This window comes from Poecilia mexicana, unplaced genomic scaffold (assembly GCF_051168715.1).
Source record: "Poecilia mexicana isolate PSO_F unplaced genomic scaffold, ASM5116871v1 scaffold_10, whole genome shotgun sequence".
NCBI lineage: Eukaryota > Metazoa > Chordata > Actinopteri > Cyprinodontiformes > Poeciliidae > Poecilia > Poecilia mexicana.
In genome coordinates this window covers 32308590-32334251 of record NW_028263379.1, presented here as the reverse complement: position 1 = coordinate 32334251, position 25662 = coordinate 32308590, and the positions used below count along the sequence as shown (strand labels likewise).

The 25662-nt window shown below is 38.0% G+C and overlaps 1 protein-coding gene and 2 long non-coding RNA genes across 3 annotated transcripts; all 3 read right to left on the bottom strand.

Moving 5' to 3' along the window:
* Positions 1–312: 312 nt before the first annotated feature.
* Positions 313–14529, bottom strand: LOC106904590 (uncharacterized). Its single transcript, XR_001414945.2, has 4 exons — positions 14294–14529; positions 11016–11159; positions 2724–2838; positions 313–789 (listed from the first exon to the last, which is right to left on the bottom strand). It is a non-coding gene; the product is annotated as an uncharacterized LOC106904590 (long non-coding RNA).
* A 2650-nt stretch (positions 14530–17179) lies between these two features.
* Positions 17180–18274, bottom strand: LOC148157525 (uncharacterized). The gene is made up of 2 exons (XR_015764520.1): positions 17780–18274; positions 17180–17714 (listed from the first exon to the last, which is right to left on the bottom strand). It is a non-coding gene; the product is annotated as an uncharacterized LOC148157525 (long non-coding RNA).
* A 3467-nt stretch (positions 18275–21741) lies between these two features.
* LOC148157524 (E3 ubiquitin/ISG15 ligase TRIM25-like) lies at positions 21742–24242 on the bottom strand. Its single transcript, XM_088009812.1, has 2 exons — positions 23582–24242; positions 21742–23431 (listed from the first exon to the last, which is right to left on the bottom strand). The coding sequence occupies exons 1-2, from the start codon at positions 24182–24184 to the stop codon at positions 22496–22498; spliced, it is 1539 nt and encodes a 512-aa protein (XP_087865938.1). The 5' UTR covers positions 24185–24242; the 3' UTR covers positions 21742–22495.
* Between the last annotated feature and the right edge of the window lie 1420 nt (positions 24243–25662).

Sequence of the window (25662 nt, the reverse complement as noted above, 5' to 3'; positions counted from 1 at the left end):
TAAGATGACGTTGGCTCTCTTATTTCGTATGCAGAATGCTTCAGTAACTGTAGGGTGCAGACTGTAGTGACTTTGATAAGAACCAGATTTCTGTGGCTACCTGACTTGGGTGCAAAGTGTCAAAAATGAGCTTTTAATGTGATTATCTACCACAATGGATCATCAGTCTTCATTTCTCAGGTATAAAGAGAACTTTTAACTTCTCATACCCTTTGTGAAAGCCCTTTTATAATGCTTGAATTAGCTATTGTGTGATAGCACTGAGCATTTCATCCATTACATGTTTCGTCCGTTTTTATTGTTCAGCCCGTTTTGAACCCAACTTTTTTCTGATATGAAAAAAAGCACAATATTCCAATTTCTGAAGCTGAACTTGAAAACCAAAGATTGTCAGCTTGTGCGTATGTTATTCATGTGTTCTTTTATAGTAAAAAGTTTTTTTTTTAATGTAAAATGTTTATAATATCATATGGCTCCCCTAATGGGAAAAACCCCCCAACAAAAATTGTTTTCAACAGTCCTTTGAACAATCAAATCAATCATATTTCCAACTAATTATTTCAACCCAGAGATATGAAAACAAACAGCAGAACCACTGGATTGTGCTAAACCAGAGGTCATGTTGGCTGTTAGAGGGCTGCTGCACCTGCACAGATGATAGATCTGTTGTTTATCGACTGGATGGTTGTTCGATCTCGGCCTCTCCACATGCCAAAATGTCCTTGAGCTGGAGGGCTGACTGAACCTCCTATTGGCCACAACACTGCAGCTGTCACAGAGGAAAAGGGTCTGGAAGAAAGAGATGTCTGGATTAGGGTCATTTAAGACGCAGAGTTAATAAGACTGTGAAAGAATCTGGTGATGTGACCACAAAGAGTAACGTGATGCATTAATATGGCTGTAAGACATTGTGGAATTGTCTAACTTCCTGTTTTGTCCTCTAAACTAACTCAATAGTGGAGACAGAAAAATTTTCCATGGTGAAAATCAACATTTTCAAATCAATAAGCCCTTGAAAATCATCTATATAGTAGCTTTTCTATGCAGCTTCAGATCTATATTTCTGATTAAGGGTCATTAAACATAGAGTACAGGCTGGAGCAGCACACAGCAGAGGAATGTTCTGGGCCTTTAAATCAGAACCAGGCCTCTCACAGTGCACAGCATCACATCCAAAAAGATTTAAGTCTTCCTTCTTTACAACCATGACCATTAATGTACACAACAAAACAAAATATGAAAGAGATGTGAATTAGAAGAAAATAATAGAGGGTTCTATAGTTATATTATCTAACAATTGGGCACTGTCCATGTACACTGACAAGCAGATCTAGCAGAGATGAACTGAAGAGGCAGAGATCCATGGCTCAGCTTAGGGAATATTTAATGGTGCATTCCACAAATCTGTTTATGACAGACAGGAAAAGAAAAAAATTATTGTTGAAAAGGAAACCATAAAAAGTCCAAGAAAAGTAGAAGACAGAACTCAGAGAACATCATCCTCTATTAAATGTCCTACAAAGTCATCTGGATGGTGCCAAATGCCCATGCTATTCATTCCCATTTCAACACACTGTTACGCAAGTAAAAGTAAAAAGTATCCATCCAAGAAAATACTAAAGCTGATTATCTACTTTTAAGAAACTCAATACTATGGCAATCCTTAAAAAAGAAACGGCTGGAGGCTTTAAAAGACTTAAGACTGAAGTGGAGGTTCAGCTTTGAACAAGATGACCTTAAAAGAACAGTACCATGTACATTTGACTTTTGAGCTTTACAACAAGTTTTAATATTATTCCCTCATCAAAAGCATACCTGTAGTCTTTCTTTGACTCTTTCATTCATGTTTGAGTAATCCTTTAATATCCATAGCAACCATTCATATGTGTAAAATATCTCGGTGGATTTAGCCCCGCCTTCAAGAGACAGCTCCTCCTCTGAGCTACAGTTTTCAAGCATAAGCCTGGCAGAGCAGCCCTCCCCTGTTACTCCCCTGCTTAGCTCCTACAGACTAGCTAGCAGCAATTAGCAAACACCTGGTGGAACTACACATCTGCTGAGCTATAGGAGCTACTTCTTTGTGAAATGCTGGTAAAAATGTTGTTAAATGGTTACTAGAGGAGCCATGAAGTGATGACTTCCTGAAGACGGAGTTTCAGAAAGAGCAGGAGGTTTTAAAGGAGAAACTCATTCACATACTGTGTCTGTACAATACATAGCATTGCCCCTTTAAGCCAACAGATTGTCCATCAAAACATATTCATGTGTTAGAAAGGCTCAGTCAAGATGACCTTGATTTGTTTGAGAACCTGTAGCAAGATTATCTCCACCCAAATTGTCTGTAAATGTCTTCCGGTAGTAATGTGTGAACATGTGACAAAGTACAAGTGTTATGCATACTTTGTAAAGGACTTCAGTCTAACAAGCAAAGAAAGGCAAAACATCACAATTTACCAAAAGGCAGGGTGACACAGACAGTCCTTTATTTAGAAATAGTCACTTAAAAAAAAATCATTGATTTTCAATTCTCTATTAGAGTTTTAAGAGAGGACTAAAATGTGCTGCTCTGCTCACAATGGAAAACATTGTTGTTCATGACACACACATCAGCAAAGTGCAGTTCGGCTAATACAGCACATCAAAAACACTGGAGCAGGAAGTCATTAATCAACTGGCCAGAAGGTCTGAGTTAAGGAGTCAGAGGTCAGGAAACTGGAACTCACCTCTTTGTTTGAAATCACGGAGAGATGAATATCCTCTGCTGAGCACTCAATAGCTATAGATCTACAGAAGCAGAGCTGCATAAGGAGGCCGCATTGTTTCCCCTCACAGGCTTCACTGAGCGGATCACAACAACAACGCAGAGCTTTAAAAATCTACTCACAGCTGTTAGTGCTGAAAAATGATCCAGTTCTTTACATGATAGGCAATGAAAGCACATAGATTCACAGACAGATAAAAATATAAAAGATCAAAACAGAATTAAGCATAGCTTAGGGAAAAATTACAACCTAAAATACTATGCAGCTATAAAAAATATTGTACAATTTTTATCCAAAGAAATGTGCAACTGAGTGGGATCATTTAGAAAATGTACAAAATATGCATGGATGTTTCTGCATTAAAAAAACAACAAACTATTTGCAATAAAAACGGTGCAAACACTTCTGTTGTCTGAACATTGAGTTATTGGGGAGCAGTGATAATTATAAAGTCAAAGGGAGGAAAGAATTGTGATAACACATCTTTGTCATCAGCTAGTGACAGCAGTCTGTCACTAGCTGATGACAATATTCTGCTAATGTAAAAAAACAAAACAATTTTGGAATTGTTTTGTTTCCATTAAATAAAAAAGCAATTAGAATCACACTGTAGTAAGTTTGTTCAAGTGGTAAGTCATCAAAAAACACGCTGTGCCATGATCCTCCAACTACTTCCTGTAGTCTTCTTCTTTGTGGTCTGCGCCAGTGGCAACATCTGGTTGCTCATCATGTGATACGAAAAAAGTCTTTCCATCACAGTTTTGCGAAATAAATCAATTTTGATAAGGCCAAAAATCCACCTCATCCTAAAGTCAAAACTTTTTATTGAAAAATGAGTCCTTTCAAAATTATTGTTTCCATTAAACAAATTTATTTTTGAAATGTCAAAGTGCACAATTATGAAAATACAGCTACTGAAGAAGATCTGCAGCTCAGCAACAGCTTCATGCGTTGGATGGGAAACATGGGAACCTGATGTTATTTTAGCTAAAATCTTTTATTATATTTTTTTTATTATTTTGCACTAGCTTGAGGGGTCATGTTAGCACTGATATGTATTTCAAAGGTCTAGGAACAGAATCCTAACAGTGGATCTTCCTTTGACTAGATGTGAGTGACCTTGGTGTAGGAGGTAGAAGATAGCAACTTTTACACCAGCCTCTGTAGGTAAACATTTTATGTCCAATGCCATGAGTCTCCAAATCCAGACCTTGAGAGTTGGGGTATTGCAACTTTTAGATGTGACACTATTTCAGCACAACTGAATCAAACGGTTCAATCAACTCCAGTATTCAGTCATGTCTGACTAGTGACCACATTATTGATGTAGAGACAACTAAACATTGCAGGACATTGGGCTTTCAAACCTGGAATTGAATACCTCTGTCCAATGGGTTAACTGTACTCATGGTATAGCCCATTGATCGAGACATGAAAGATTTGCTGATTAGTTTAATTGTTTTCACAAACATTTTTTGGCACATGATCAATAGGGTCCTGCATTGTGTTGCAGTTTTTTCACTGTTGCTTTGCAACCAGACAGTTCTGGGTGTTCACCCACATAATGTCGCATAAATTATCTGTAAATAGATGCAAGTTGCTTCCATAGCAAGTCTGGAGTACTGGAATGACATTTAGAGCTTCTGGGCAATTGGGTGCAAACAACATAGTATAAGCATGCATGTGCTGTCTTTCTTTCATATTTTAGAACGTCATAAGTTATTTATGTGCATCTGAACCCCTGGGCATGACTACTGAGAGGCAACAATGAACACTGAGCCACACGAGCGCATGTGAGAGCATGTGATTGTGTGACATTTATCTTGGTTAGTGTCAGAGTTGAACAGAAGCTGATATTTCCTTGCAGTCACTGTATGACAGCATTGGGGACAAGCTCTGGCATGAGCAAGGGCAAGAAAGTTTGTTTCAAAGTGGCCACACACACACACACACACCCACGCACACACAAGCGGTTGCATATGCACGTTTAAGACACACTCAACTCTGGAATTGCCTGGTTGTTGCCCCCAGAAGCTGTGAGTCACAGAGGAAAGACAGGCAGAACTGTCTTTTCTACAAGCCGCTTAGGAGAAAACATCAAACTGTGAGTGTGTCGGGAAGGGAGTGTGCACAACGCTGTGTGACTGTTTGAGGGGAAAAAGAGGAGAGTGATTTCTTTTTTTTTTTTTTCTCTACCTTTGAGAGCCTGACGGGGCGAGTGAGGAATGAATGAAATGTGCTGGGCTGTGTGTGGACGGAAAAGGAAACTGGAGCCACAGATTAATCAGGATTAAGGGCCGATATTCAAGAGACATTCAGCAGATTGTTCTAAATTCAGAGCTACACTCCATATGCCAGCAGTGTGTCGTTCTTAACTTCACTGTAGCTTTCGGCAGCCCAGGCCTGTCTGTGTGTTTGGGTGTCTTTGGACTGAATGTGATCTCGAGTTATGCAGGTTTCTTTCATGTTCAAACAATGGAAGCTGAGAGGTTCTTCTGTGTGTGTTGTTCTCTCCACAAAGTCTAAATATTTTCTTAAGTGCCATCAAGGAAAAAAAAAGATGTTACATGTTGCTCCAAGTAGATGGTGACAAGTTGAAAACTGGAAAATGAAATGTGCTCCTTTTTTTGCTTCTTCATAGACTTTTTTTGTTTATGTACAGTGCCTTGCAAAAATATTCTTGCCCCGTGAACTTTTCTGCACAATGTAATGTCATAACCATAAATATTCAAGTCTTTAAGATGTCAGACATATGACAAACAGCTTTTTGGAAACTCCTTTGGGTGTATTCCCAATGCAACGTACACCAAGATGGAAAACAAGAAGAAAGAAGAAATGAGGAGAGGTGGGGCAAAAAACAACCACAGCCCATGATAGAGTGTATCTGTAAAGACTTGAATTAAAATGTTTATGTGTGTGCGTGTGTGGGGATGTGTTCCTGTATTTGCTACATTACAAGGACAGTTTTCCAAACACACACCATGTTGTGGGTGTTAAGGGTTAAGTAACCCTTAACCCTTATGGGTTAAGGGTTCCTTTTAGGATGAAGATGTGAATTAGATTAGGGTTAGGTATGTAATGGTAATGGTTAAGTGTAGGGTAAGGGTCAGTGTTTGACTATAGAAATGAACTGAAAATGAATGAACATCAATGCAGAGACCTTATAATGCTAGAAAGACACACAATGTATGTGTGTTGGTGAGCGCATGCTTATATATGTAAGGTTTCTACATAAGAATGTTCAGTAGGGGGCATTCGGACGCCACCCAGGAACTGAAGCATGGTGGAAATCAGACAAACAACAAAGGCCAACCAGAACTGATGGGGTCCATGTCCCAGGACAGGGGCCCCAGGTCGCCATGCTAAAATATGGTGTTGATGAGTGTTGTAATAGACTGCATTTAAAACAGCAGATTGAAAAACTGCTGCAAAATGTCTTCTGATCTCACCATGGTCATTCTTACTTAAAGATGTTAAACTTTAAATTTAACATAGGTAAACTTAGAGTGTACAGTTTAACGATGTTCATCTGATCTAATTCACCTGTGTTCATTAACCATTTTAAATGTAAATTAATGTGTGGGGGCCTCAAAGTCTTCCATGCAAACATTTTCTTATATATTTTGTTACAGAAATGTTGCACCAAAATATTTAAATTACAACTTTTTCCACTTTTATTGTTGATTTCCATATTTAAAAATTTAAATGAGTGTTAAAATTGATATAGATGTATCTGTTGTAATATGTTTGATAAGGTGCTGAACGTTTTTCCTGTGGCTGTGCAGACTTTCAGCTCTTCCTGCATGCGCTTAGACAAAAAAAAAAAAAAAAATTACAATGGCGTGGAAGAAGCATGTGAAGAGAGGCTCAAACAAACGAACCAAAAAAAAAGACTCTGCAATAAGAAACAATTAAATTGATGGATGCTCCTTAATTGAAACATGAGTAACTCTTTGTTACTCATGTTTCAATTACATGAAAGAATCTTAATCATGCTATTGTGCAAAAAAAAAAAAAAATGCTGAAACAGCTTTAAAACAGACACTATTTCTTCAATTATAGAACAATAGAGATATTATGCTGTAGACAATGATAAAGAGCAGTCACTTGGCAGAAAGATTTATAGCAGACAGCTCATTGCTTTACTCTGCTTTGATGCAGTTTAAACATATTGCTTCCTTGACTTGCCACCAAATTACAAAAGCTAGATAAGAGGAGCAAACACAAAGCACATCTCACAGAGAGCCTTGGTGTTCTCAGAAAAAATAAATCAACAGTATTACGTACAGATATATGCTCTCCCTTCCACTGGACGGGATAAAAATAAAGCATCGAGCAGAAAGAGGTGTTCAGGAGAAGTGGGAACAAAAGAGTGCTGGGTTCTGAACGATGGACTTCTCAGGATTATCTGTGGCGTGTTGCCATTCAGGATAATCCTGTTACAACTGCAGGTAGATTTAACCAACAGTTTGAGGTAAATATAGAATAAAACACTTTCATCACGATTTAAAAACTACATTATGTGGATGCCAAGTGAAGCCACTGTCCTCCATTTCTGTGAAGGACGTTGCTTTTGACTATTGCTCATGGAGAGACATTTCAGTATCTAAAACTAATAGAAAACATTTAAGCAACCAACTTGCATACTGGATGTGGACTGTTGGATGTTAAATTAATGAGCAGTAAATATTATGCTAATTATCAGTATTGAACCGAAGAAAGCAAGTTGCAAGCCTTTAAAATTGTGACGCTTTTTATGGGTCAAATAGACTCAAATAATTGTAATAGCAGTTGCGCAGGGGGGCCCAAACTAATTTTTTGTCTTGGTGATTCCTGGCGGCGCCCCTGAACCCTGCACCACAAAATCACCCCACTTTAACATTTTATTTTTAGAAAAATGCTAAAAACGTGTTATTTAAGTTTTAGCTCAGGAATGTTTTGTGATAGTGTTTCACTGTATGATATTCCTGGAATATCAGTATTTTGAAATAAGCTTCTCTGAAACGCCAGCCAAGGTAAACCGGACAAGAAATGTTTTGTAAAACTTATGCTTTTGATTTCCATTCAAACGTTCTTTACGTTTGAATGGAAACATAAAGGACGTTTCCATTCCTTTACGTCATCTCTGTGATGACTGATGATACCAGTTCATCATCTCTGTGATGAATTGGTATCCATCTCTTCACAAACAATCACTTCTTTTTCAAGTACATCCAGGGTATTTGTGTAACTCGTCTTTTGTTTCTTCAGGAGGAGACTGAAGTGGACGCTTGAATCTGCTGGTTATGCAGAAACAAATGTGACACTTTCACAAAGGTGTGTATCATGCAGTCGGCATACTGCCGTGCTGGAATTTAAACACCTGTAGTTTCTAAGTGACTTCACCCACATTCAGTGATCCAATACTTTGGGCAAAATAGAATATCAACTTAAATTAAAATTATTTTTTGACCATTTTTTTTCTCAAGTACCTTGAGATGATTATTTCTGTTAATTGGTGCTACATAAATAAACTTCATTAATTTTAATTGAACTTGGCTAGTGTGGTACAATTTCTGAAACCAGCAGCAGATCCAATAAAAACAGTATTGATTAAAATGTTGTTTAGAAGAAACACATGAAAGCGTTGAAACCTCTAAAAACATCTGTCTCAAATCTGACGAACTTTGACCTTTGTAAGGTCAAACTTTGTAAAGAAAAAAGATTTTAAAAATGTCAACTTTTTAATTTCATTCTAAAAAGTAATGTGGCACAGAGAGAAAAAACGACTGCGTCTGAGTAACAGAGCAGGACTAAATAATGAAAGTGGGCCAAGGGGATTGGAGAAGAAAGCGTTGCATTAATCAGCTGGCAGCGGCTTCAGACCGGACCAGCCCAGCGTCTCAGCCCACAGCGGAACTTTGAGTCAGCTGTGGAAGTGGGCTCGTCCCTGCTGCTCCACTTCTCAAAGCAAACACAAAACCATTGAATACCGCATCCCACATCTAGCACTCACATAGCAACATGATTAAAGGTTCACACTGGATACTGGCTTCCTTTTTTCTGCAAATAAAGCTAACATACGGGTCTCCAAACAGTGATGGAGTGGAAAAGGTTTGTGGAAAGGATATTTCTGGAGCACAGAAGTATTTCTAGAAAAAATGCAAGAAACAGAACACAAGAATACACTGGGAGACAAAATACAAATTACTGAAGAGATAAGACAAGTGCTTAAAGGTGACTTATTATGCTTACTTGAACAAGTTGGGATCGGTCTATGATCTATGCAAAACATGATTACATTTTTTGCACAAAATAACTCTTAGACTATGATAGTAAGTCCGCAACAAGACATTTGTATTTTCCAGCCACCACTGTCTAGCACATACTTCAGTAAAACCAGCTGACCAAACATACAGGAGCTCAGCTTCGGTTGCTAGGTAACGGGGTACTGCCTGTCAATTGTGACTTAGTAATCGGGAGATTTTTGAGACTATTCATTTCTAGACACTCAAACACATTGTTATTACCCAAAGACGGTTCTCTGTTCTTTTTCAAAGCACCCAGGTTGGTTTTAGAAGCAGTAAAAACTCGTATGGAAGTACAAAAAGGTGCAAAATGTGAACTCACTCTTAAAAATAACACTAATGAACTGAACATGGCAAGACCTTAGAAAGTATACAAATAATAAAGAAATGATCAAAACAGAAACACAAACAGATTAAATTACACACAGATGAAGATACATGGTTGGAGTGTATGTAAGGGAAATCAGGACATTTTTACATTTTTATTAGACATTTTAAAACCCATTTGTTGTGTGACTTCCACTTCAAAATCACAAACATCAAATTCTAATGAAATCCTTTGAGGTTTCATTAGGATTTGAAATTTCACATCCTTTTTCTCACAGAAATCATGGAGAACAAACGTGATTTTTCTGTCTTTGCTGAAATGTGGCTGGATGATGGAGCCGTTTGTTCAGGTAGCTTTAATGAGGAATTTGATTGTTTTCTCACAGTCACATAAAGTCCCACTGCTGCTATTAGAGATGGTTTAGAAACTATAATTTTTATTTTAGCAACTGTTCGTTTTATATAACTAATGTGTTTCTACGGTTACAGTGAGCAGTTGCTCAGCTTAATCAGGTTTGAGGGCTGCAGGGTTGTAGCAACAGATGGGCTAAAATATATGAAGGTGCTGTCATCATACACAAACAGAAGTCATGGATTCTTGAATAGCATTTATTATAAACTTAAAAGATTCTATTTGCAGATGATTTCATCAGCCCAAGGTAGAACCCAGTAGTGCAAAGTTATGACCTTAACTTTAGCACACAATCCTTAGATGTTCTCTGAAAAATGTTATATATATATATATATATATATATATATATATATATATATATATATATATATATATATATATATATATATATATATATATATATATATATATAAAAACATTGCATTTCTGACACTAGATTTCTGCCACCTTCAGTTTTTCATGTCAGCAAAGGGCAACCAGCTATTTTGCAAAAGAATAAAAGAAACATTTAACTTTGTGAACACATTCACCTTTCAAACACAGACTGCCTATGGGGTCAACCTGCAACAACTCTGTTTGTAACATGGAACATTTCTGCCACAAAACGGATACTTCAGGGTTCTGTGTTAAATTGATGTACTCCTGAAAATGTGTTAAAAGTTAACATCTTAACTCTCTTGCTGCCTTCCTTATCCTTATAAATTCAGGTTAGTTGAAGTTCTGATGTCTTAAAACAGTTGCAGTCTCAAAAAACATTTGTAAATGTTATTTTATGGACCTTAGAACAATCTCTAAGTTTACTTTGGGTCACTGGAGGTGGTGCACAACGAGGGACTTGACGCTTCAATGCCTGAATTAGATGCCGATGTCTCCTCTGATTGGCTGATGGATAATGAGCATTAACACCATGGCTGAATTATTAATATAATTAACGTAACTGCTTACATCAGTTGCTGCCATGAATTTTTATGACTTATCATGTGAACAAACTTATTCACCTGTGATTTTAATTTTTGGAAACACTCAACATTCAGCATTCATATATATATCAACATTCATATATATATATATATATATATATATATATATATATATATATATATATATATATATATTTTTTTTTTTTTTTTTTTTTTTTTTTTTTTTTTTTAAGTTAGGAGAATATAGACAGATTTGTGCACATTTGTAACAAACAATCAGTGAAAGAGAGGAAAAGTGTTCATTTACTGGGGATTGTTCCACCCACAGGACTGTACAGAGGAAGGAGCCCCACACACTGGAAGCAGAGGGTGGTGAAGTAAAGAGAACAGGAGCTTTGGTAGCAAGGCCAGCTGGTTTACATTCACATTGATCTCGTTTCTGGTTTAGAGGCTGTGAAGGAAATCATGAGAAAACATCACAATAAAAATTCCATCTATTTTCGTCCTAATTAAGCCAACACTATTTCACAGTTTCAATGGCTGGATCAAAAAGTTCTAATGGCTAAAAGTTGATTCTTAATGTTGGACAGTTTGCTTTACATGCTTTATATTCTGTAACATTACCTCACCTGCTCTGTCACTCATTTATCATTCTACTCTGTTCAGATTCCTCTGTCATTCATCATTCAGTGGCCAGAGAGGAAGAACTTACTTCTCCATCTTGTTCTATTACGGCAGAATGTGCCGAGTATAATTTAGCATTAATGAGTTTCTGGGTGTGCATGTGTGTGTGAGCCTCTGCCCTCTGATGTTCTTGAGCCAGCCTTCCTCTGCACGTGCCTGCATAGATATGGCTGTCTTAATGACTGCATTTAAAAGCGCTAATGAAGAATTTGCAGTTCCAGATGGGAACACACAGTTTGACTTTCTGATTCATGATCTGTCACATCCACTTTGAGGAGCAGCTCCAGGGTTGTCGCTGTGGTTGATGATAATCAGGCTTTTCTTATGTTCTAATGGACATGACTGCATACTGATACATAGACCTACATTAAGTGGACCAATACGAAGTGGAATCTTACAGAACAAAACAGATCCATTGTTGCTGAACAGTTCTGCCAGAGTGGCAACTCAAATCAGACACAGAATCTGTGGAGGTAAAGATTAGGGTGATGGCCTGGAGGTCTTCCAATCTCAAAGACTTAGAGAGCTAAAGACTAAAAGCTCCAGTATGAGATCTTTTATTAAAAAATGTATATTTTTAACATATTTGTTAAAACTGTCACTACGTTGTGACAGTACGCTATGAGTCAGATAATCTGTGAATAAAACCCAGCTCCTCTGACTTTTCCCACTGCTACCTAGAAACAACTAGTCAGAGCCCGGAGCGCTGTCAAGCAACCTCGAGGTGGCACTGCTCATTCCTCCCTTCCGCTCCCCCCATTGTTTTCTGCTATGCTGCAGTTACTTCCTGATATCAGAGCCTGTTCTAAATGCTATTGCTAGTTAGCATGGCCACCGATGACAGCAGACGGTTTTCCTCTAACGGTAAGTTGTTTCTCTGCCATTAACACATTGAGCAGTACATGAGATTGATTGACAGCACTAAGCTCCTCCCCCTGGCTCTGACAGTTTGTTTTCGGTTTGGGTTTGACGTACACTGACTTGATTTGACTCCACTAAGATCTTCCTCTCGGCTCTGATTGGTTGGTTCTGACCAGGAGTCATGTATTTCTGCATGCATGTTCTTTATGTTATTAAAATTCTCAGGTTCAGCTAACGTTTTGCTCAACACACATCATAATAAGCTTGTTTGCTTGTTTTCCCATCATGAGGAACTTCTTGTGTGAAACCAGTAATGAGAAACATTTTATAAGCCATCTAATAAGTGTGACTAATCTGCTTGGGAAATAAACATCTGCAGATAATTCGTTCTGAAATAATCCAGGACTGGACTCTAAACACTGATATTTATATTGACTCTTTTGGCTTTTTATGTTGTTTTGCCTTTATTGCATCTCTTAATTTTTGAACTAATTCTTTTGAATTTGTTATTTGTTGAGCATCACCTCAGCTGTTACCGACATCAAGTGTGAAAGTCATGTTGATAACTTTGCCAGAGCTTACCAGATTGATTCAATGAGAAGTCAGACTGCAGTTAAAATCTTTCAGATAAACGAGGTAAATCATCAACTGAGCTGCTTATTGTATAATAAGTCACACAAATGACATGCCTGCTAGTTAATAAAGCAGTGAGGAAAAGATCATAACAGAATTTCCCCCCCCTGACTTCATTGCGGCTCTTGATTGGTCTGATTATTGTGCTTTGGAAGCATCATTTCCTCCGGTGTCTGCTGCATCCAGATCCGCCCCTCAGCAGTTTGCATCATGAGACCTTGATGTGTGCTAATTAATGAGGCTGGATAAAGCAGAGCCTCCACAATTAAATCATACCAATAACGCTGCCTGCTGCAGACGCTCAGTAAGACTGTTTACATCTGAAGCCTTTATGTCACAATTAGCCACAGAATACTGTCTGAGACGAGACATGATGCATTACATCAATTACCGTGTCCCACTTTAAGAAACAACTTAGTTGACAACTCAGCATTTAATTGACAACAGTTTGAATTTCAATGACATTTTTAGAATTTGTCTTGTTTTTACATGAGAAAATTTGACTCTTGCACATGCAGAGAGGAAATATTTAACCTTTAAAGTGATTTAAGGGTTGGATTAAATATGATGTAATGTTTCCTATTAACTAAAAAACTTGCTGTTTGTGATGCGCCAAAACTCACAATTACTTCAGAAATGTACATCTTTTGTTATATTTTTCACCCATCGAGGTCTGCATTTTATCACCCGATGGATTCATGATGCATAACGATTCATTCTGTACTAGAATCTACAGAGTAAACACAGGGAGGCTAACTTTTCCCGGAAGAGTAACTTTAACCTTATTGCGTTTGACTGATGTAACTTTAGATAAAGCCACACTGTGTCACTGCTGACTGTAATTGAAAAAAAAAGTGATTTGAATCTGGATAATTTTCCGCACGAAAACAAGACGGGTGCTTTCAATTTTCCACTCCGGAAGTTGTTTTCCAGACTGGAAAACTCACAATTACTTCATTTCTGACATTTCTCTCCAGAAGACTTAAAGTCATTTAAACCAGTAAAATTAAGGAAGGCTCTAACAAGTGGTCGTTACCTTAACAAGCTAAGAATAAATGCTGTTCTGCCTGAGACAGACTGAGCTGGAAGCTCATTGAAATGCTAACAGGACCTTGACTGCGTCCAGTACTGAAACCACCTATCCGACCGGACCAAGGTGGGACCTTAAACAGGTATTACCAGGACATTGGAAACTATACAGCACAGCTGTATGGGCTCCAACCAGACAGAACGCTACAGACGCTGGAAGAAACATCAAAGACGAGCAGCGCTAACGGAGCTATTACTACTGGAATTGCTAATGGAGCTAGAACACTGAATGTTAAGCTACTAGTACTATGGACACAGGACAAAGTTCAGAGCCCCCACAGCTGTTGCCGAACCGGACAAAGAGCTATAAGTACTTACTGGATCAAACAGTCCAAGCAGAGGTAAGTGTCATTCATTCTTTCATTTATGAAGCTGAAGGCAGCAGCAGCAAATACCAGCTGCTACAGCCAACTCTGTCCTCTTTGTCTGTTTGGTCCTCCTCACCTTCGTTACTCTGTGTTATTTCTACATTCGGATCAATTTCATTGCACTCCGGTTCAGATTGCAAAGGCTTAATAACATCACTGTTTTGGCTGAACAGAGTAAGGCGGTTGGACCATTAAATGTCATTTACCCAGAATGCATTGCAGCTTGAACAACATGGAAATGTTCATGTGACAATATTTTATTAAAATTTATAAGAATTAAAAAACCTACAGTATTATTACTGCATTGTTTTTACATCTAAAATAAATATTTCCCAAATAATTTCTATTGCTAAAACTAATCTAGGATCCCTTTAAATCTTCTAGATAAAATAAATCTAATATCAGATAAAGACATCATCAGCACTGTGGTGGAACTGCTCAGCGCTGTGTGCTGCACAGCAGACTGAGCAGCATGTGGAGGAGGAAAAGTTAATTACAGAGCTTATTTTTTCAAACATCAGCAAATTTAGCTGTGCCATTTTTTATTTTATTTTATTTTTTTCATTGAATAAACACAGACTTACCCCGGCCTTACGTTAAAAGCTGATGTGAGCACAATGAAGAGCAAAATGTATCAGCACCTGAACAGCACAGCAACGTATTCATACAAAGCAATTAAGGTGGTGGTTATAGATCTGTGTGAAGGTTGTGTGATGCAGCCACAGAGGCTTCATGCTCGTATGTTCCAACTGAGCTGTTAGAACAGACTCAATGCTCCTCAGAGTAATTAGTGCGACACTGAGGAGGATTCTCACTTACCGCCTTTACCGGCTTTACATTCAGCTGCTTAATGATTTTAAAACAATCTGGTTGCTATAAATATGTTATTTCACAATAATTTTAGCACACCGTCCTGCTCCATCAGTAGTTAACACTGGATATATAGCAACATTGTAGAGAGCAAACTCAGTGAAGGAGATCTAAATCTGCCATGGATCTGAAGATAAACACAAAGTCGGCTCCATGCTAGCTGAATATTTCATTATTTTTATATCATTAGCAGGGTTTCCCCAAGAAAACTTGCTAAGCCCGGTGGTCCAACATGTTTTTGTATTAAAAGATATTAAGTAGACAGAAAAAGTAAAAATATTACTGGGTAATCATATGCTATGGGAAAACATTGTCAGTGAACTGCTATATAACCCCAGAACTAATCTTAAAAACAACAAATCAAAAATTACAATTAAAATGAATATCAATTATTTCCACTTCTGTTAAATCCAAATTAAGTCAGCAGCTCCATCAGGCCCCCAGGGCTTCAGGGCCCCATAAATGCTAATATTTTAACACAGACCACAGATATAGAAATGTAGCATTTGTTTATTGGGATGATCAATGCTGCTAAATTTGACATAATGGTTTCAGCATACATAAATTAAAAGATTTTAAATTATTTAACATTTATAGATTTTAAGGAGCTGGCAAGTTTACTTTGTAAAAGTTCAAAAACAATATTTATAGTCAGTTCATGCTTTAAATGCATAAACTATAAAGATATCTTCTATAACCATATCTTTTAGGAATAAATCTGCTCCGATAGTGAAACGCTCAGAGTAACGGAGATGCCAGCAATCCGACTTAAAAAAAACCCCGCATTTTTTTCCCCCCATGATTAGTTTGGATCAGGTGATCAATAAACTAAACCCTGATTAGTTTGGATCAGGTGATCAATAAACTAAACCCTGATTAGTTTGGATCAGGTGATCAATAAACTAAACCCTGATTAGTTTGGATCAGGTGATCAATAAACTAAACCCTGATTAGTTTGGATCAGGTGATCAATAAACTAAACCCTGATTAGTTTGGATCAGGTGATCAATAAACTAAACCCTGATAAGTTTGGATCAGGTGATCAATAAACTAAACCCTGATAAGTTTGGATCAGGTGATCAATACCAACTTTCTCCATTAGTTTTTCAGAGTTCACACTCCAGATTGAATCTGGACCAAACAATCACTCAAACCAGAACTGGTCCATGAATTATATTTAGAGGGAAACAGAGCAACAGTCGTGTGAGAGGCGACATGCAGCTACAGTTTAAATTATTCATATTTCTAACAGTTTGTTTTATTGTATTCATCTTATTTTAATAACACGTTTCATCTGACTGGGAGTCCTGACTTGAATCTGATTCCAGTCTCTCAAGGGAGCTAGAGATTAGGGTGATGGTATAAGACCTTCCAATCCCAAAGAGTTGGAGCTAATCACCAAAGATAAATCTTTCAAATATCAGTAGAAACATGCAAAATGCTGGTCATTAATAATACCAATTGTTTGACATTTGTTGTAATGCCAATAATAATATTACTATTTTTTCTAATATTTGACCTATATTTTTTAAATAAGAGGTATGTTTTAAAAATGTATGCTCATTTTACAGTATTTAAATACCTTCAGGGAAATTTCCATTTTTTAAATTCTCAAAAAAAAAAAAAAAACTGAATTGAATGAGAATATTTTTTTGTAACTTTGCCAGGTGTATGAATAATTGTGAGCTTAACTGTATTCATATAGTTTAATAATAGTTACAACATTTAGTCCTTTTTCTTAAAGCAGGATAAAAACTTCTGTAAGTTTTGTAGAGATGAATAGGTTGGAAAGAAAACATGTAAGGATGCTAGCTAACGCTAGCTAGCATCTCAGCTAAGATGCTAGTGTGGCATTCAGGGGTTTGGACTATACAATTTTGAGTGTTGCCAACAACGCCACCTGGGGTTTTCACCCAGGAATTAATAAAGGGACGCAGGTCCGGTTTTGCAATGAGCGAGAGACAAGTTTCAAGACAATAATAATTTATTACAAAGAATAAAAATACCTGTATCTGAACAAAAGAAAATTCACAAAATAAATCCAACCAGGCTTACCGGTGGGTACGGTCAGGTCCTGGATGGTAGGCTCCAAAACAAAGAAATCAAAGCAAACACCCGTGAAGTCACTCACTCTCTGTTATTCCCTCCACCTATTGATGCTAATCACTTCAGTCACACCAAAAAGGGACGCCGCATCCAGACCCGAGCGCACCACCGGCGGTCTAAAGAAAATAAAAAGGAAAAAATCAATCATTAAAATACAGGCAATAAAAGATAAAAATATGTAGATAAAACCATAAAAAGTCCTTGTGCTTGACAAGCACAACAAAATGAGCAATCTGGTCCAATTCAATCCGAAATCAGTGCGATCAGCCTCTCCTTGTCCTGATTTCGGAAGAGGGGTGGGGGGCGTGTCCCACACGCCGATCTTGACCGCTAAATAAGCGGTAATTCAGTCCAAACAAAGCAGCAGCATTAAGTGTGATGATCCGTGGAGATTCCTAAACAACAATAATAGTTTAAAACAAAGGAATAAATCACAAGATTTGTCACCGAGTCCACCTACCGATCAGGCCAAGCTCTCCTCACTTGTACCCAAATGGGAACGCTCAAATGTCGACTCTTATTGTAGGAACCACCTCACCCACGATCAAACGTGGAGGTAAATACGCCCGTACGTTTCTGCTGATAAAAGGCTCTATGACTACAATGTACAAGCAGTTATAAATACGCAGCCAGCCAACCTCACCTGTACTCTGCGCACAGACGGCTCAACACGGAAGCGCGGTGCGCGACGTGTCCACAGCAAACAACGAGTCTCAGACTGGAGCTCACCTCTGCTTTTATACTGAGCGCCCTCTGGCGCTATTGGCCCACTTGCAATCACCCCGCCAGCAGGTGCAGCCTATACCTCTTCCTGCCACACTAGCTAAGGATCTTAACTAAGATCCTCAGAGCTGCATTTACTACAGATATTTTGTTGTTAGGCATTTTTTAAAAAAATTAAAAGGTATAGATTTTATAGGTGAAGTGTTGCTGGACATTAGAACGACTTTCTAAATTCAACCGGGAGAAAAGTGGAGTCTGTAAAAACTGAAGGAGAGAAAGTTTAGCTTCCAGTGAAGAACAAACAAACCAACGTAAAGTTTGTGAATGAGGTAGTCATTCACCAATGACTACCTCATTGGTGAATGAGGTAGTCATTGCTGGAGAGCATTCTAGCCCAATACATCAACTTTGTGAAACCTGCGTTTGAAGAGTTCTGCCTGCCAACCAAGAAGTACGCTGACGTGATAATTCCTAGAGGAGTTGATAACACCGTTGCCATTAACCTGATTGTCCAGCACATCCAGGACATCCTGACCAAATGACCTGACGGGTGGATCAATGGATACGGGTTTATGAAGCAGCAGGAGCCCGGCGTGGAGTCCAGCAGCCGGCCCCACTGACCTGAAACCACGTCAGCCTCTAAGTGCTCTTCTTCTTCTTCAGTGCTGAGGATCAGCAGTTAGAAACTGTAAAGGTCTTCCAGCGGTCTGATTCTCCTCTGACTAAAGACATCTGTATATATAGAGAATTTGATTTATCTATATATATAAAATAATATTATTTTATTATAATAAAAGAATAAAATTTTATTATTTACACCAAATAAAATTTGGTGTAAATTTTACTGTTGTATCTTAATGGGGTTTTTCTTTTTGTTTTTACAAATGGATTCCTTCTTTATTGTCATGTGGAACATGGATTACTTTTTTTTTTTATTATTACAGCTACTACTTAGAAATTATATATAATATTATAAATATTTGAGAGCTTCCAAAAAACATTAAATTACTCCTAATAAATTTGGTCTATTTAATTGTTGAAATGACTGCTACTGCATCAATAAAAGAACTAATGAAACCTAAACTGATCAAAGTATTTTGTAGGAAAAAGTGTTTTCCGCCAAATGACACAAATGCTGTGTATAAGATACTACTACACTACATTTATATTAACTGTTTATTTTGAGGTGCAGATCTTAACTAATAAGTCTGATAACATTAAATACACTGAGTTTTAAAAGCTAATTCTTTACCTAACAACATATGGAGTCTTTCAGTAAAATCCTACTCAGGTCTTGAACCACTTCATATGTGAGTCCTGAGGCAAAATGGTGCCTCAGTGCTAAATTGTGAGAGAAGTTAAAAAGTCAGCATGGTCAGTCTGTATCGAACGTCCCGAGGGAATCAGTCAATCAATAATGCAACGAAGCGCAATACCTGCAGTCTGTCTTACAGACGCATGCACACCTGTCACTGTTCCGAGGGGGCTGGAAAAATATGTCCCCGTGTGCAACTAAATGAAACAGAAAGAAAAGGGAATGACAGATGTGTGCATGGAGGTGAGAATGTGTCCGACCCACAGACTTATCAACATGGAGCTCAGCTGGTTCCCTCAAGTCTTATTAGTTGATCCTTGTACCGTTTAAAAGAGAAACAAGTAGAGGAAAAGTACAGGAAACTTTGGACAGCTTAAGTGATGTTTAGTTGGTTGGGACTATGACCTGAAAAAATAAATAAGTGTGTGAGAGAGCTATTCATATTAAAACACTTGCATAAGCAGATGAAATTATCATGTATGGTAATGTACGACGTCTGAATCCCCCAAATAAGGCTTGAAAACAAAAAGAGGAGTTGGGGCATATAGACTTGGAGGTCGGAGTAGATATGGCGGCAGCGGGAGTTTCAAATGAGCGGCTAAATGAGAAAGAATTAGAGTCAGATGACCTAGTTCCAAAGAGAAACAGCACTGGTTCAGTAATTTGACAATGGTTTGGATTTTCTAAGGAGGATGTGGAACAAAATATGGTAATTTGCAAAACGTGTCAGAAAACCATTACCACAAAATGTAGTAGTACGACAAATTTATTTCACCACCTGAAAATGCATCCACTGCAAAATGAAGAATGTTGGAAACTCCATATGTCAACGTCTCTCCATACACCAAAGATAACGTCGACTGAATCAGCTGTGAAGCCGATGACATTAGCTTCTCCGTTTCCTAAAGCCGGTATGACAGAAAAACTAAAGAGTGGAGGGAAATATCAGACGCAGTTACAAAATATATCACCAAAGATATAGCTCCAGTTAGTGTTGTGGAAAAGTTTGGATTCAAAAATCTTATCAAGATTCTTGATGCAAAATACAACTTGCCAGGTCGCAATTTCTTTGCTGATAAAGCACTGCCAGAGTTGTACATTTCAGTAAGAAAAAATCTGCACCTCCATCCCCCAAAAAAAACAATGCGCACGTTGTGCAAAACTCAGAAACAGGAGAACCGGGACATAGAACGGAGTGACAAGCTAGATGTGAATCAGGGCATAAAAACAGAGAATCCAACGCTGAACAGTGAAAAATCAGTGAGTGTCAAATCAGGTGAAACACATGATGATTAAGCGGTACAGCAGGTGATGAGTGAAGATTACTGGTGGTGAGTGTCAATAAAAACGATAAAATAAATCTAGCAACAGGAAAGAAACTAAAGAGAACATAACAATAAACCAAGAGAGGATAATACTTATCAAAGAAACCTGAATGAAAATGCATGAAGAACAAAATGCAAGAATAAACTTAGAAACTAAATTAAATACAGAGGAATAAACCTGTATGGCAAGACGATTTGAGCAATAATTAATACATAGGACTGTATGGCAAAAACAGACACTGTTTTCAGATTAAAGGATTTTCAGAAAAAGGTAAAATAATATAAAGGTATATTATATATTATATTGGAATATTTTCTCCACTATGATTGGCTGCTGTTAGGCCTACTGATTTTAAGTTGAATGTCCATTACATATAGGCACCTGTAAAAATAATTTCTATTCACATTGCTTTTTTGTTCTCTGGGAATTTAATTTTGATGATAAATACAGAAACAACCATAAAAATCAAAACATCAACAATAGTGATGGTAATATTAACAATAAAATAGTATTCAGTGCAACGTAAAATTCAACTTCTTATACGGGGCGGTAAGGGACCTGGATCATGGATAGGGGGGCGCTGGCCCAAAAAAGGTTGAGAAACACTGGTCTAGAAGCAGCGTTTAACTTAAGGTCTAAGATGTGCACTAAGACGACACAGTAGTGTATTTGAACACTTAAATGTTGCGTCTTAAAATGTGTTGAAATATCACTTATTAAATATTACTTTAACACTTAAGATAAGTGTTAAAGTATGAGGATTTAAGGTCCTCATTTTATTTTAAAAATGAGGACCTTAAGTTCTAAGGTGGTAGAATGAGATCATGGATTTAAATAGCAATACTTTTACCATGTAGAAATATGCAACTAAATAAAAGGTTGATGAGTATTACAAACTAAGAGGCATTACATTGATTTGTAGCCTAATATTATTTTAGTTCAGTGTGAAATTATGGTGAAGAGCTTTAAAACAGTCTAGAATCTGACCTAGAGTCAGAGTTCTGTGCTATCAGTTTAATAGAAATTAAAAATAATATTTAATGAGACATAAAGACAGGTTTCCATAATTCAATCAGATTTTATTCATTATTAACATGGTTAGTGGAAAAAAATGTAAAAATTGTGATATAAATGATAGAGTTTAGAAACAAAAGTTACAGCCAAACTTATAATAAAGATCTATATGTAGACATATTCAATTTAAAAACATTAAAATGTATGTCATTCACAAGAAAAATATGCAAACATAAAAGAAAACATCAAGTTACTACATTTCTAAACAAGTCTAAAAGAGCACCTAAAACTAACATGAAAAATAAAACAATATTTTAAAAGAATTAAATCAAATTAAAAGCAGAACAAAAAACTAAAGTAAAGCTTAAAAAGATCTAATGATTAACTTCTAAACAACAAATTAATAGAGAAATCCAAAACATTCTCAGGATTTGACTTTCAAAGCATTAACTTTGTAACTGATTGATTTATAATTATCTCATCTGGACATCAGTTCCAACAACAATTTTGTTCTGAAAAATAAATCAATGTAAATATAATCAGTAGAAGTGAATAAAAAATATCCTAAGAAGTGATAGCCTCCATAGATAAACAAAAACCACACAGTAAAAGAAAATGTCTCAGATTTATGATAAAAGCAGCTGTAGTTGACGTTATTTTACCTACAATGCAGTAAAGGTAGCTCCCAAATAAACTCCACCAACAGCAAACCAGATAAAGTATCACCATAAAGACCAGTGAAGAAATTACCAAGCAATAAAGATGAAAACCAGATGGACTGAAACTAAAATACACATTTTAACCAATTGAACATGAATTTCCTTCTGTCTCTCTAGGTTTAATGAACTCAGCTGAGTCTCCATAGTTATAAAGTGAAATTCCTGCATGTAGCGGATGGGTGAATGTGGTCTGGACTCTGTGGAGGAGAGTCATGGTTTTAGAGATGCTGTAGAAAGACAGAATACCTGCTTTGTGATCCAGATACACTCCGACTTTGGAGGAAACTGGACCTGACAGTTTGGTTTTATCATTGTTGTGATACAATATGTAACTGTCTCCGTCACAATATAATGACCAAGATTTATCATTGTATCGAAAATCACTTTTATCTCCTGATCTGCTGATATTCTTGTATGAAACTGCTACATCGACTTCTTTTCCTTCTCTCTCCACCTCCCAGTAACAACGTCCAGTCAGACTTTCTTTACTCAGAACCTGAGAACGAGTAAATCTGTCTGGATGATAAGGACAAACCTGTTTTTCTTTCTCTAATGTTGCTTTTTTGTCCCAATTACATGACACATAATTGCCTGCTGTGTTTCTATCCAGAGTTATTGTTTTAGTAAATTTTAAGAAACCAGCTCTAGTCTTAGGTTCTGGTTCTGACAGTAGAACATCCACCTCTGTGATCGTCAGTTTGATGTTTGTCCATGAGTCTCTCATGACTTCCTGTAATTTATCTCTGAGCTCTGACACAGCGGGTGTCACATCCTCAAAGTATCTCAGAGGACGAACTATGATGCTGGATAAGCATGTAGACTCACTGAGTGCTGGCAGTGAGGGGTATCGGAGGAGAAATTGGTTGTGATCCTCTGTGTGTGAGAGCTCCAGCTCAGCGTCTTTCCTCTTCAGCTCAGTGATCTCCTGCTCCAGCTTCTCCTGGAGATATTTGACTCGACTCATTTCAGCTGCCACCTGGGATCTGATCTGCTGCTTCACCTCAGAGCTTCTTTTCTGGAAGAGATGGATCAACTCGGTGAAGATCTTCTCACTGTCCTGCACTGTTTTATCAGCAGAGACATTGATGGCCTCCACCTCCTGTTGAAGCAGCTTCACATCTTTCTCTCTGTCCTGGATTCTCTTCTGGATTTGTTGTCGACTCACCTGGAGCTCCTTCTGCTTCTCATCTCTTTCTGCTGCAGCTGGGACTGTTTCATGGCCTTTATGCTCATCCATAGTGCAGAGATAACAGATACACTGCTGATCTGTACGACAGAAAATCTTCATCACCTCATCATGACGAGAGCAGATGTTCTGCTGAAGATTCTCAGAGGGATCCACCAGCTTGTGTTTCTTTAAAACAGGAACATTGTAGTGAGGTTGGAGATGATTCTCACAGTAAGAAACCAGACAAACCAGACAGGACTTTGTAGCTTTCATCTTCCTCCCAGTGCAGACACCACAGGCCACATCTCCAGGTCCAGCATAGCAGTGGTCAGCTGGAGCAGCTTTGGCTCTACTTTTCTTCAGGTCCTCCATTAACTCTGCTAACAGGGTGTTTTTCTTCAAGACAGGCCTCTGTCTGAAGGTCTCTCTACATTGAGGGCAGCTGTAGGTTCCTTTCTGGTCCTCTCTATCCCAGAAGTATTTAATACAGTTCATACAGTAGCTGTGTCCACAGGCTGTAGTCACCGGATCCTTCAGTAGATCCAAGCAGATGGAACAAGAGAATCTTTCACGGTCCGTCTGAACTCCTGTCTGCGCCATTTCTTCTCTCAGTGAGAATGAGCCTGTGAGTTTCACTTCCTCATAAATGAAACTGAACTATGCTCTAAAGATGACATGTTGCTTCAAGTATGGAGGCCTGTGATTCGTTAGACCAACCACTGATCTGAAGGCAGCAGTAGGAGGAGTTAGCAGACTGGTGAGTTCAGAAAGAGCTTTGTGGGGTGTGTGTGTGTTTGTGTGTGTGTGTGTGTGTGTGTGTGGGTGTGTGTGTGTGTGTGTGTGTGTGTGACTATCTGCTTCAGCTCTACGTTATTCTGCTTCAGAGCTCCTCTGACTGATCGTCTATTTCATGCTGAGCAGATCCTTTATCAGCAAACGACCACACTCAGCTACCTACCCCTCTTCACAATTCTCAAAAAAAGATGTCAAAAAGTTTCTTTTTGCTCCACCTCCATCTGAAAAGAAAGACAAAAATGAATGTATTGAACAACAGTCTCTGCCTGTGGATAACCTCACCTCCTCATTAGAGACTCTGTCATGTAGATATCAGTGAGGTCTTCACTTCAACAAGAAATTAATGCAGTCAGTACCCTCTATAAAATCTCAACCATCTGCCGACAGTGTGTACAGAGTCAGCATGGCTCACAGAATACACACTACTGTAGTGTGTTACTGTTTTCAGTACTGTGAAAACAGTAACACAATTTAGTCGCCATAGTTTCTGGAGCAACTATGGCGACGGTGGTAGGTGTTAGTCCTTTACAGGCCCGGCAGCATTGGCGGGGATTGTCTGTCCACAGAGTCTGCTCCCCCCCTGGACTGGAAGCTGTTTGTTGTTTTTACCTTAACCCCTAGAACCCGACGGACCCACCAGTGGGTCCAGCTGCCGGGACCTCGGCTCGCTCTGTAAACAAAGGCTCCACGTGCCTTTAAATTTTTTTTTTTTTTTTTTTTATTATCCGCTAAAAGAGGCTTTGATCTTTCAAAAACTATTCCGCATAAAGGTTTTGCCCAAAATGTTAAGTTTAAATTTATTTATACCCCCTGAGGGTATAAGAGGAGTGGCCAACTCTCTTATTTCTATATGGATTTGATACAGTAGGGGCTTCTGCACTTCCCATAACTGTGCCTTCTGTCACTTTTTTTCAGCAGTTAAAACTGTTTAATCTGTTGTTAACATGTCGTAACCTGCTTTTCCAAGCCGCCTTTAAATGCACCATGAGCGCTAAGATACTCGCACTGGGTTTACACATGTGCAGCAGTGAAGGAGACCTGCTGCTGCTTTGCAGAGCTGCTCAGTTGTTTTAGAATCATGCAGCAAAACGCAAAGAACTTTGCACAGTTTTTTCCCCAACTAACCGTCTGAGTTGAGTAAAGCTGTTGGATACAGGTAATGTTAGCTAAAAGATGACTAGATAATACCAATACAGCACGCTTGTTAACAAGTAGCCTGTAGGCTAATGGTGTTGTCTATGTTCAAAAGTGGACAGTACTTGTTACATTCACTTGAGTAACTT